General features: G+C 37.2%; 1 protein-coding gene across 1 annotated transcript; it reads left to right on the forward strand.

The window, feature by feature from the left end:
- The first annotated feature begins 67 nt into the window (after positions 1–67).
- On the forward strand, positions 68–12,541 carry cdc42l (cell division cycle 42, like). Its single transcript, XM_067448431.1, has 6 exons — positions 68–198; positions 1,128–1,232; positions 1,449–1,521; positions 2,478–2,587; positions 10,496–10,693; positions 10,802–12,541. The coding sequence occupies exons 2-6, from the start codon at positions 1,128–1,130 to the stop codon at positions 10,889–10,891; spliced, it is 576 nt and encodes a 191-aa protein (XP_067304532.1). The 5' UTR covers positions 68–198; the 3' UTR covers positions 10,892–12,541.
- The last annotated feature ends 622 nt before the right edge of the window (positions 12,542–13,163 follow it).

Raw genomic sequence — 13,163 nt, forward strand, 5'->3', positions numbered from 1 at the left:
CTGTTGTCGCCCTCAGACTGTTGTGAGTGACGTATATGGGTTCTGCAGTTAGACCTGTCTCACTGTGTTGGGCGTGAGCGCAGAGTGGGCAGGCTGATTTTTGCAGACTCTACAACTGGACGTTTTTCGCTTTCATTCACGTCAGATTGATACTCTCAAACCCGGACGTAACCAACGCCTAGTCGCCGGAGAGGAACGGTAAGCAGTTCTCAAACTATAGCTTTATTTTATGTTTTTTTTTAACCGATCAACTTGTAGTTGAACAGAACACGTCCCAAGTCAGGCTTTACCGTTGTGTAGTTTTGATTTGGGATGATTTGTGGCCCTCTCGGCAGTGCTAGCGTGTTAGCTTAGCCTCGCAGCATCCTGTCGCCTTCTTTACACAAAACTTTGATTTACTTCACTGCTGAAAAATCACTTCGCGATTATATTCGTTTTCTATAATCACCACAAACTACCAATTTCTTCGCCATTCACTATAGTATTCAATTAAGTAGATTTATCAGGTGAAGTGTTTAACTTTATTGGTAGGGGAAGAAAGTAGGATTAAATTAATCTAGTGTAAAATCCGACTTTCATTATTAATAAAATACGTCGCGTGTCTTGTTTAGAAAAACAAGACTCAAATAAACGATAAACATGATTTTTGGTGTTTTACTTTTAAGCTATCAGGTAACTTATTCGTTTGTTTTTATTGTCCCAAATTGGGCTTCGAATGTAGTAATTGATAAATACGAGCAGTTTAAATAAGGTCTAATGTAAACAAGTAAAATAATTCATAAACGTTAATGAAGCTGATAAGCTGGCGATATTGTTAGTGCGAGTATGAAAAAGTGACAAAGCCTTCCTCTAAGCAGCGTTAATATGCGGAAGCAAATAAAATCCGACACATTCTTGTAGATGTCTTTCTGTATGCCTGCCTTTGTCTCTGAAATTAAATCACATCACTTAAGTGCTTATTGACAATTCTGGTAAATGCATTCACCCTGCCTAATTGTGTAACTTTGGAGACGGTGAACGCTGGAACTAAACGAAACCAATGATTCCTAAATGAGTTATTTTCTGAATTCCATGAGGGCCAATACCAGTGATAACGTGATTTCCAACCTTTCTCTCTCGCCATATAGATGCAGACCATAAAGTGTGTGGTGGTTGGAGATGGAGCTGTCGGAAAGACCTGCCTTCTCATCTCATATACAACCAACAAATTCCCCTCTGAATATGTTCCCACGGTAATGGAGTAAAGGGTGGTGGGCTTTGGGTCAGAGATTTGGGGAAGAGGGCACAGTGATCGAATGATTGAGTAATAATGGCAGCTATTATCTATTGTGTGCCTTGTGTATGTTAAAGGATATTTGATTAGATTATTGTGGAAACATGTTTAGTATAAGGTCTGTAATGTTGTGTGAAATAAATTGTGATGTGATATGATATATTTCTGTTTGCAGGTGTTTGATAACTATGCTGTCACAGTGATGATTGGAGGGGAACCGTATACACTGGGGCTTTTCGACACAGCAGGTAATGCGTTCTGGGGCTTTGTTTACTCTGGACATTTAATCTGATTTGATTGTCCACAGTCCACACTGTCACTTTTTTTTTTTTAGTAATGATGTCTGATTTGTTCAGTCAGTATCTAGTCTAGTGCATCATCTTCAGTTACCGTAATATTGACTTAAGTATCAACAGGATGCCAAGAGACATTGGAGAGTAGCTGTCGCTCTGGAAAAGATGGAAAACTGGAAATTTGGCCTCTGTTCATTTTTTTTTTTTTATCTTGCCATGGTGCTGAACTCATGAGAGAAGTGTCAGGCATTTTATGTAACAATTCATACTGTGTTTAGACCCGCTGACTCATTTGCTTATTCACTATTCACTACCTAGTGAATGCCACAGTTCAGATTATGAAGAGTGAAAATGGGTATTTGGATACGGCTTTAGACATGAATACACATTTGATTATGTTGTATATAAAGATGATAACTATTTTATGTCCGACCTGGTTGTTCAGACTGATACAGGATTTATTAAAGGGATAGTTCACCCCAAAATGGAAATTATATCAACGCTTACCCACCCTCGTGTTGTTCCAAACCTGTATGAATTTCTTTCTTCTGCTGAAAACAAAAGAACATATTTTAAAGAATGTTGGCAACCAGACAGCTGACAGTAACCATTTACTTCCATAGTAAATTTTTTTTCCTACTATGGAAGTCAGTAGAACCCATCAACTGTCTGGTTACCAAAAATAGCATTAAAATTGAACACTTGATTTTAACTGGTAGGAATATTTCTGGTAGGAATATTTCACAATATTACTGTATTTTTTATTTTTTAAAAAATCCCTGAAACATTTTAAAAATGAATTTCCTCTTGCTGTTTTTTAAGATGGATTGAATTTCTCTTTAGTCTTGACTGCTGTGTTCAAAAGCTGCAGAAGAGGTGGTAGTGAAATGCATCTATTTCTGTTCTCTCAGGTCAGGAAGACTACGACAGACTTCGACCTCTCAGCTATCCGCAGACAGACGTCTTCCTTGTTTGCTTCTCTGTTGTTTCTCCTTCCTCCTTTGAGAATGTGAAAGAGAAGGTGGGTATTTATTAAGCGTTTTTTTGCTTCTCTCACTTTTGGGCATCAGAACATGGAGGAGCTTTTTTCTCTGATAGGCTTATTGACAGTTATTAGTGGTGGTATACTAATGCTATGTAATGATTTAGTGTTAAAATGTTCAGTTTACTGTTCCCCCTTATCTTTGGCATGGTATGATGGACAGATGCATTACAGTGTTGATGCATGCTTTGACAGCATGGTATGTTTCATGCAGTCAGGTTTTACTTTGATGACATGACATTGACGTCACATGTTTAGTGTCATTAAAACCCTCTTTAGCATTACCTGATTTTCCTGCTGGACTTGGAGAATGGAACTCATGTGAATAGTTCTGTGGTCTATTTAACCTGATCAGTGCGTACTTGAAAATCACATTCATTACTGACACGCATCAGATTTATGAAGAAACTTTTTTCAGATGTTTGTCGGTGGTTTTCGCTCCAGATTTGTGTGAAGTCCTTAAAGGGTTAGTTCACCCAAAAAGGAAAATTGTCATTAAAGGGTTAGTTCACCCAAAAATGAAATTGATGTCATTAATGACTCACCCTTATGTCGTTCCACACCCGTAAGACCTCCGTTCATCTTCAGAACACAGTTTGATATTTTATATTTTAGTCCCAGAGCATATGCAGTCAATGCCCACTTCACTGTCCATGTCCAAAAAGGGAATATAAACATCATCAAAGTAGTCCATATGTGACATCAGTTGGTTAATTCGAATCTCTTGAAGCATCGAAAATACACGTTCCAAAAATATCAAAAACTATGAATTTATTCAGCATTGTCCTCTCTTCCGTGTTTCTCCAAAAAGATTAAAACGGTTAATCAATCAGTGAATCTATCAATGCTTCGGGTCGCCAATGTCACGTGATTCGAGCAGTTTGACGTGATCCGAATTGCTGTAATCACGTGACATTGGGGACCCGAATCATTGATCGATTCACACCGTTTGAATCTTTTTGGAGGAATGCGGAAGAGACAACAATGCTCAAAAATAAAATAAGAGACAAAAATAAAATCATAGTTTTTGATATTTTTGGACCAAAATGTATTTTCGATGCTTCAAGAGATTCTAATCAACCAACTGATGTCACATATGGACTACTTTGATGATGTTTTTATTCCCTTTCTAGACATGGACAGTGAAGTGGGCAGTGACTGCATATGCTCTGGGACTAACATATAAAACATCTTAAACTTTGTTCCGATGATGAACAGAGGTCTTACGGGTGTGGAACGACATTAGGGTGAGTAAATTTTCATGCTAGGTGACTAAATAATGTCTATCATTAGCTAATAAATTGTTACATTTTTCACTGGCAAGTGTTTGAGTTAGAGGCTAAGTGTAAGTTTAACACTGATATATTTACACTCTGACCGAGTGCTTGAGTTTTGAAGTGTGAAGGAGCCCAACTCGCTGTCAGTTTGAGCAAATGCAGACAATGATATTAATGTTCATTAGCCCAGCATCTCACCCCAGAATTTAGCACGTTTATTATTATTATTATTAGTAATAGAACTAGTAGTGTTATATTATCTCATCAGTATTATTAGTTCTCATTCACTAAGCATCCGTATGTTTGTGATGCGAACGATTTTAAGAACAAATCACAATTCACCCAAAATTTCAATTTTTTTTCTAAATTTACGAAAAAATAAAGGAACAACTGAAACCACATGTACGCAAAAGAACTTACTCTGTATGGCTTTGTATTCGTGTTAAGAAGTTATTTCATCGTAACATGACCAATTACATTGAAGTATATTGCATTAATTCTATTATACAATCCATATATAAAATTATTTAATCAAATTATTAAATAGAATTTAATTTAATCTTAAATACATTCAAACATATACATTAAAAGAGTAAGAAAAGCTGTGTTATAGCTTCAGCTGTGGGGTTTCTCTGAATAACGCAGATATATGCGTATGTACAGCTGTCTAATGAGAGCTCTGTAATCTGGGTCTTTATAAAAGGTGTCTTTAGGTGTCTTGTGATAACACATTTGGGATTGCTTGAGCAGGCGGGTAAGACGCATCTGTAAACAGCGACAAGTTTGACGAGTGACAAAGTGGCTGTAAGGAAAGTGTATGTAGAAAGCCCTTATATGGAGATGTTTTTAGGTGTGTTTTATGCAAATGACTAACCTCGTGCTCATTCGGAATACTCTAAATTCCCTCGGAATGAGGTTAAAAACAAATTCGTATATGTACGCACGTTTTGTGAATCAGGCAGAGAATTTTCATGAGAAGTTCCCAAATCCGAAATAATCTGCATAATTATTAATGAATGAGACCCAATGTCTTTTTACAGAAACACTGAATGACCAACAATGTGCATGTAAACGCACCCATTCTTAAGCCGATTATGCCCAATAAGCCGACAATGAACATGGTCATGTAAACGCGGTAACCTGTTTTCTTTTATCGGAGTAAGGTCATAAACGGCGTAAGCATAAACCGGTCGTAACAGGTAGTTTTTTGCCTCTTACCTCGATTTCGCGCTGCATGTAAACACATTAACCTGCTTTCTGTCAGCTTGTTGAAGTACGCATGTGTTATAGGTGACAAAAACGCAAATTTAGAGCAGATTTAAACGCATCCAGACAGAGCGAGCTAGCGTTTTGCATGAAATAAGGACATATACCACAAACGCAGACTCGTTTAAGACCTAGACAATTTTAAAGATGTGTTATTCTCATCACATATAGCAGAAGTAGAAGGGGTTCAGTAAAAATGTTTCATAACTGCATAAGGGTTAATATGAGCCGTAAATCTCCCACTGACACGGTGCATGCTTTATTTAACATCACAACTGACATAACATTTGAAAAACTCAGTCAGATATACGGACATTATTATTTTTGACAGTACTACAAGGAAATAACCCAGTATATAAGTAGTCATGTAAACGCGGTTTACTTGCATTGTCCGTTTACTGGTGTGCATGTAAACGCACCCAATGTCTCAAGCATTAACATCAGTAGACAAAGTTGGTTGCAGCTATTTTATTGCTTTCTTACTTGCTTTTGTTAGTATTCTGAACAGGTGTTAGTTTGGAAAATCACTGGGAATCAAACCAATAATTTCTTGATTAAATTATTACATTTAAATGATCAAGAATAATCATTTCAATATACTCCAGGGTTTCTACTGATACAAAGCTATATGCTTATCGCTGAAGTAACCCTTTAACAATCACTCCAGTGGCCTTGCTCAGCTCCACAACACTCGGTCCTCCTCCGCTTCATACTACAGTAATGTTAATAATCACATCCATAACACTAATTTCTACTGGCTGTGAGGTAAAGACCACATGTTCCAAGGTTATGCGCTCAAACTTGGCATCATCAAACTACACCATTGTTTTGAGTAGGTGCCCTCTAGCAGACGGAAAAGTTGCATAGTGCACCTTTAATAGAAAGACTGCTCCAGAAAATGGGGTTTGCCTTGTCGACCCTGCACCTTTGCTAACAATTGGATCTATATGCCTGATCTGAGCAGGTGTGGAGAAACACCTAGAAACACCCTTCCACGCAAACTCTATCCAGAACAAAGAATGTGTAGTTTTCCATTGTGATTCGCATAGGCTTTCCCATTCCTCTACCGAAAGACTCAGGTTTCCTTCTCCCTCCCATCTCTCCTTTATGTGTAACATGTCTACCCGCTTGGCTTGGTTTATAACAATATCTTAATATATTTTTTTTTTACAGACATCGATATTGATAGGCTAAAAAAAACACTTTTAATAACCCTTCTTCTCCTTGACTTGATACATCTCCTATAGTATGCTCCAAAAAGTGATGCAATTGAGGATGCCTATAAAAGTCTTAGTTCTCTAGCCCATTATTTCCTATAAGCATGTGAAAGCTCTGAAGTTTCTCCTTATTCATAAATGTCCAATAGCCAGTAAAGCCTTTACATCCATTATCCCCAGCTCTTTCATGATAATTTTCTTACTTATACACTGTAAAAAAAATTGTTTTTAAAAAAAAAATCCAGGTCTCCAATTGAACGTTTTCTAGTGGCTGATCACATCTAAATTTGTCAGTTGGCCAAATTGAATTTCTGTGAATTAATGCAATTTAATTAACAGAAATTCAATTTGGCCATATACATATTTTTTAGATGTGACCACCAGCCACTAGAATATTTTCAGTTGGAGGCCTGAATTCTTTTTACATTGTAGGCTTGGATTGAATTAAAGAACTCCCAGAAGAACCCAATCTACGATTCAATCTAACATTAAAGTCCCTTCCTCAAATTGTAATCCCTCATGAATTAGTAGCCATAAATACAAATATATGCTTATAAAAATACCTATCTGACCCTGGAGGTATACATTGAGAAGAGTAACCAGGAGCCCTCTACATGTCCTGTTATCATAGCATATCTACCCTCTATGTCTATGATAGTAGATATAAGTTCAAAGTTTATTTGGTTTGATATTAGTATTGCCAATCCTCTCTTATGGGAAGATTTATAAGAGGATAAAAAAAATGTTTAAAGCCTGACCTATTCCATTTTCTGTGTTCTACGTGTGAAAGATGTATCTCTTGTAAGAAAGCAATCTGGGCTTTCTCTTTAAATTAGGTGAAAATGTAGCTTCTTTTAATTGGATTGACCACCACATATACATGAAAAGATATGGGATTTTTTTTCCATTAACACACACTTTCTTCTGCATCCCTTCCTATGATTCAGCAAATGAGCAGACATCCCCCTTACCGAAGTAAACAGCAAATGAAGAATTGTAACGCAATGAAAACATTGAAAAACCATTAACAAAACCAAAACTTTAAGACTTCCAATAAAGAGGTCTCTTTTCTGACCTCGAATGAGCCGAAACAGAATGGCCCTGAGGGAAGACCTTCAGTCCAAAGGGGAAAGAACCCCCTATACTTATCACATTGGCAGTACAGCTTGCACTCATGTCAGTTCGACAGCTGTCCTCCGACATTCATTACACACCGTGTATAGGTTATAACATTAGCATCACAAAACTATTCAAATGGCTTAACCCATTTCCATGGTTTCACACTAGTGTCCAAAAAAACAAAACAAATTCAACTCAAAAGAATACATTTTCAGGGTACCGTCTAAAATACTGGAGCTTTTCCTTGGAGCTTGGCATGTCCCTGGTGCAACCTTGTTCCACTTTCTGACCAGCCGTGCGCCAGGTGAGATATTGAATTTGTTCCATCAGTGTCCCAGGGTGCTGAATGACAATGATTTCTTCCTTCATTCTGTAACTGAGAAAGTTCACCACGATTGATCTCGGCGGGGTGTTTTCTGGCAGGCATGGAGCGAGTGCGCGACATGCTCTCAATCTGAAGGGATGGCGATGTTTTCTCCCTCAGCATATCCTCCACAAAAGCAATCATAGATGGCGATTTACCTTCCACCCCTTCTGCGACCCCATAAATCCTGATGTTGTTCTGTTGCGAAAGGCCTTCTTGGTCTGTTATCCTCTCTTCTAACTGCGTTTGAATTTTCAGAACCTCCGCCATTACGCTTTCAGTCTTTTGCGATCTGTACTCCAAGCCCAAGATTTGATTCTCAGCTTCTTCTAATTGATCATTGTTTTGTTTTTTATATTCTTTTTTATGTATTTTAGCTGATCAGAATTGACTCTCCTAAAATCAAGCAACACATGGAGAATCATAGCCAGGCTGACAATCTCCTCGAGTTTTGTCGGTGCCTCCCTGCTCCATTACAGTATCATCCGGGCAGACATTGACCCGTGCTTCTCCCTCTTATTTTTCGGATTGCTGTTGCTGACTTTGTTTTCACCTAGTATGTGCTTGAGCCCCCTCTTCCATGTCGATGATGATGGTAATTCGAGTTAGTTTCTTGTGTTTTGGGGCTATATTCTATCACTTTGTTGAAGAACCGATCTTTCAAGCTTCCATCAGTTTGATGATGTCACCAGAAGTCCCTTATTCATACATTTTAGTTCTAATTACGCAAGTTCTATCATAAATGCTTGAGTGATTGATGTTAAAAGGGCGCTTAAAGATCATATCACATCTTAACATAAAAAGCTGTGTCATTTAAAAAAATGTACTAGCCAATGGCGGCTCTATTGCCAAGGTGTGCGTAGAGGGTTTTGGAGTCTTAATTATTATGATGGATGGAGTTGCTTTTTGGAGCTCCGATGCTATTCATTGCCGTTACAAAGGTGGGAAGAGCCAGGATATTATTTAATATAACTTTGATATGTGTTCGTCATATACACCTAGGGTGGCTAGAGGGTGAGTGAATTATGGCATAATTTTCACTTTTCAGCTAATTATTTCTTTAAGATATGTTGCTATTGCCATATAGTTCTGAATATAAGACAACTGTTGTTGTTGTTTTACTTAGAAATACATCTGAAATGTAATCTAGACTTTTATAATGAGTATATAATCTTGTGTATGTGATCGATCAGTTGCAGCATTTCGAGATCAAATAGTTTTATAGAATGACTGTTTAACACCTTATTTGTGGAACTGATTTTCTATGCATATACAGTGGTAGTTTCATGTTTGCCATATTACTTCAGTCTTCTAACATAACTTAAATTGATATTTCATATCTATATATGTGGCAGCAAAAACAAAACACACTGAGTTCAGGGAGGAAATAACTTCTGTGACATGTCAATCATCCTTGATTCTTCCTCCTTGAATTTTACTTGTAATCTACTGAAAACATTTCTTACATGTTCTGATTCTTTAGATCAAGGTTAATATTTAGGTATATTGCATGGTCAACATTAATTAATGACACTCACCCTTTCCCATAGTCACATGAAATTCACTTTAAACATTGCAGAACTGAAACGGAAAATGTGTGTAGAAATTCGTCAGCATGGATTAAAGGGTTAGTTCACACGAAAATGTAAATTCTGTCATTAATAACTCACCCTCGTGTCGTTCCAAACCCCTAAGATCTTGGTTGATCTTAGAAACTCAAAGTATGATATTTTTAATGAAATCCAAGAGCTCTGTTCACATTTATAGACAGCAATGTAATTAACACTTCGAAGGCCCAAAATGGTGGGAAAGACATCATTTTAAATAGTCATTGCAATATGTGACTCCTGTGGTTCAACCGTAATGTTATGAAACGACAAGGATCATTTTTGTGTGCAAAAAAGACAAAATTGCAATGTTTAGACCAACAGGTCTTTGTCAGGCTGGTCATGTTGGTTGAGATGTTGCAATGAATTAAAGCAGTTATATCAATGTGCGGACATCACATTTGTTTTTTGCTTTAATGGGATGGTTCACACAATGTCTTTCATTAATTACTCACCCTCATGTTGTTTCAAACCTGTAAAACCTTTGTTCATCTTCGAAACACAAATGAAGATATTTTAATGAAATCTGAAAGATTTCAATCCCTCCATTGTCAGTCCACGCAACTACCGCTTGATATGAATTGAGTCCAATATTTTCTGAAGAGACTATCGTTATACATAATGAACAGGCTTTTCTTCTTATAAACCTCACACGCACATCAGTTGAGGTAAACGGAAGCTCAAGCTTGTTCGCTTGATGTGCGAGAACCAATGAGGATCATTCAAGTGTTGCGCAGCACATTTGAGCTTCTGCAAGAACCAATGAGGTTTGTCACTCATCAAGTAAGTACTTCTGAATATGTTTGCTGATCAATTTTTATAAATGAACAAGAGCTTAAATTCCATCTGTTCATCATATAAAGTGATTGAGATTCTTCAGAAAATTGTTTTGTCGGCACCATTTCGTATTTGATGGTAAAATTGGCTTATTTGATGGTTTCAGTCTTGCACACTTTGTAATTCTAAATTTGTTGGGATGATTGTGCTATGATGTATAGCTCACCATTCATTTTTTTTTCCATCTCTCTTTCTCTAAGTGGGTACCGGAGATCTCTCACCACTGTCCACGCACTCCATTCCTTCTGGTGGGCACTCAGGTTGACCTGAGGGATGACAGTAACACTGTGGAAAAACTTGCCAAAAACAAGCAGCGTCCCATTTCGCCTGAAAGCGGGGAGAAGCTGGCCAGAGACCTCAGAGCTGTCAAATACGTGGAGTGCTCCGCCCTCACACAGGTTAAAAGAGCAGCCGCACACACCTATGATGACATAACAGCCTTCCTTGCTTATCACCCACGTGACCTACTGCAAATGATGTTTCATTTTACGATCTCTTTCTTACAGAGAGGCCTGAAAAATGTATTCGACGAGGCGATACTCGCTGCCCTTGAACCTCCGGAGACCAAACCGAAGAAGCGCTGTGTCCTTTTGTAGGAACACCAGCAGTGGGTGATGCACTCACTCCAACTAGAGAGGCAGAGAAAAGTAAAAGTTCTGGTTGGGTTTTTAAGTTTGGTAGGGCTTGGATTTGGAGTAGAGTTATTATTGGGAAAAATCATGGGAGCAAAACAGCAAAAAAAAAACGTAATAATGGAGAAATTTGGCAACAAAAAGGGTATTGCAAACAAATAAATGGACACTGTGCCTTTCTAAATGTTTCTAGAAGAACAGAAGAAATTAGAGAACCCTGGAACCAATAACACCCCTACAAACAAAGAGTATAACTATTAAAAACAAAATCATACAGGCGCACTTTATGCATGTGATGCCTACAGAACAACATATAGTTCACTTTAGTGCTTTAAAGTGTCAGTTACATGTAATCGATCCCAAAAAATAAATAAATAAATTGTGACAGTGGCACAAATACATGAGATTAAATGCTTCAGGTTTCTAATCGCCGTCAAAAATGAATGATTTGAAATGCTTTCGCTGGACAAACGCCGGTTTTGTTCATGACACAAGCTTTGCTCGAAGGTGCACAATGTCTAGAAACAGCACATTTCATAAAGTGTAAGGCCGAACATGCTGACTGCTTTGAGCGCTTCTGCAGGACTCTGCTATTTGCTCTGTAACCTGTGGATAGTGTGTGTGTGTGCAGGAAGCTGATTTCAGCTTTCTTGAATACCTTCAGTTGAGCATTTTCGCTACATTGCAAAATTGCCATGGACACAAAAGCAATTCTTGACAAATGTGCATTTTAGTGATGTTATAGGGTCTGTCTTCAGTTTTTAATGTTGCGTTTTTGCCAGTTCTAGACGCTGAACTCACACGACACCTCTAGGCAGGTTATGTCTTATATGTGGTCACTTACTGTTGTTAATACGTACTGGACTGGATCTGGCACAAAGCAAGCTAACGTTATTGGTTTGGGCTCATAATTAGCTCTAATCCCTGACAATGGCGTTGAGATAGAAAATATACACAAATAAACAGTAACAATTTTAGATATTTTAATTATTAAAAACAGTTTTAATGTTGGATCAGAGTGTTATGGCCATAGAAATCTCTCACTATGGCCACATCCCCTGCGGAGTGATGTGTTGTACGGTTTAAAGAGAGTTTGGGACTTTTATGTGGGAGCCAATGGATTCTGAGTTCACAAGCTTTTGTTTCTTCCTGCATGAGCCAGACTGTTCTCTTCTTCTGTGGTTCATGCTCCTAGAATCTCTCTTAAGTGCATTTACTCAAGAGCCATGCAGTGCCTTCTGCTGGCCATTTAGAAAACTGAATTTTCTTTTGTTTTTTGCTCTCTTTTTTTGTTTTGTTTTTTAATATGATGTATTAAATGTATTACTGTTTTTCTCTTGGGTGAATGAATTTAGTGGTGACACATTTTGAAACTTGAGTTTTTTTAATGACTTTTTTATTTTAGTTTTTTTTTTTTTTTGCTAGAGTACCATTTGATTGTGATTTATTAATAAAATAACAATTTGAAATGTAATATTTTGAATAACGAATCTTAACAGTCGTGTGAGTAAAAAGGAGCAGGATAACTGATGATGATGATGTGGCCTTTTCTTAGTCGAGTTCTGCGGTGTTTGGAATCTCACTATATTTGTAATAAAAGTGATGCGACTGACACAGCTGTATTTGTATCCTGCTTATTAGATGATTATGGGATTGTGTGTGTGTGTGTGTGTGTGTCAGGAGACAAACGTAAAAAATGTACACTGTCGTTCAAACTTTGAGGTCAGCAGGTTTTTGTTTTTTTACATGGGATTAATACTTCTATTCAACTAAGATGCATGAATTTATCAAAGTGACAGTAAACACATTTAAAATGTTACTAAAGATTTCCATTTTAAATAAATGATGTTCTCTTGAACTTTCAATTCATCAAACAATCCTGAAAGAAAAATCTAATTTCCTCAAATAACCCAGAATTGATACCAACATTGATAAGAAATGTTTCTTATGCACTAATTCAGCATATTAGAATTATTTCTGAAGGATTATATGACACTGAAGACTGTAGAAATAATGCTGGATATTCAGCTTTGCCACCACAGAAATAAAATAAATTTTCATTTTGGCCAATAAATGCAGCCTCAGTGAGCATAAGAAACAACATTCAAAATTGTACTGACCCCAAACTTTACTGTAAATATTATTAATTTAAAAATGTATCAATCCATGATTAACAAACACAGTCGCTTTCCACATTTAAGATTTCAAACCGCTTTATTTTATGACGTATAGATTA

Source organism: Pseudorasbora parva, chromosome 7 (assembly GCF_024679245.1).
Source record: "Pseudorasbora parva isolate DD20220531a chromosome 7, ASM2467924v1, whole genome shotgun sequence".
Lineage (NCBI taxonomy): Eukaryota > Metazoa > Chordata > Actinopteri > Cypriniformes > Gobionidae > Pseudorasbora > Pseudorasbora parva.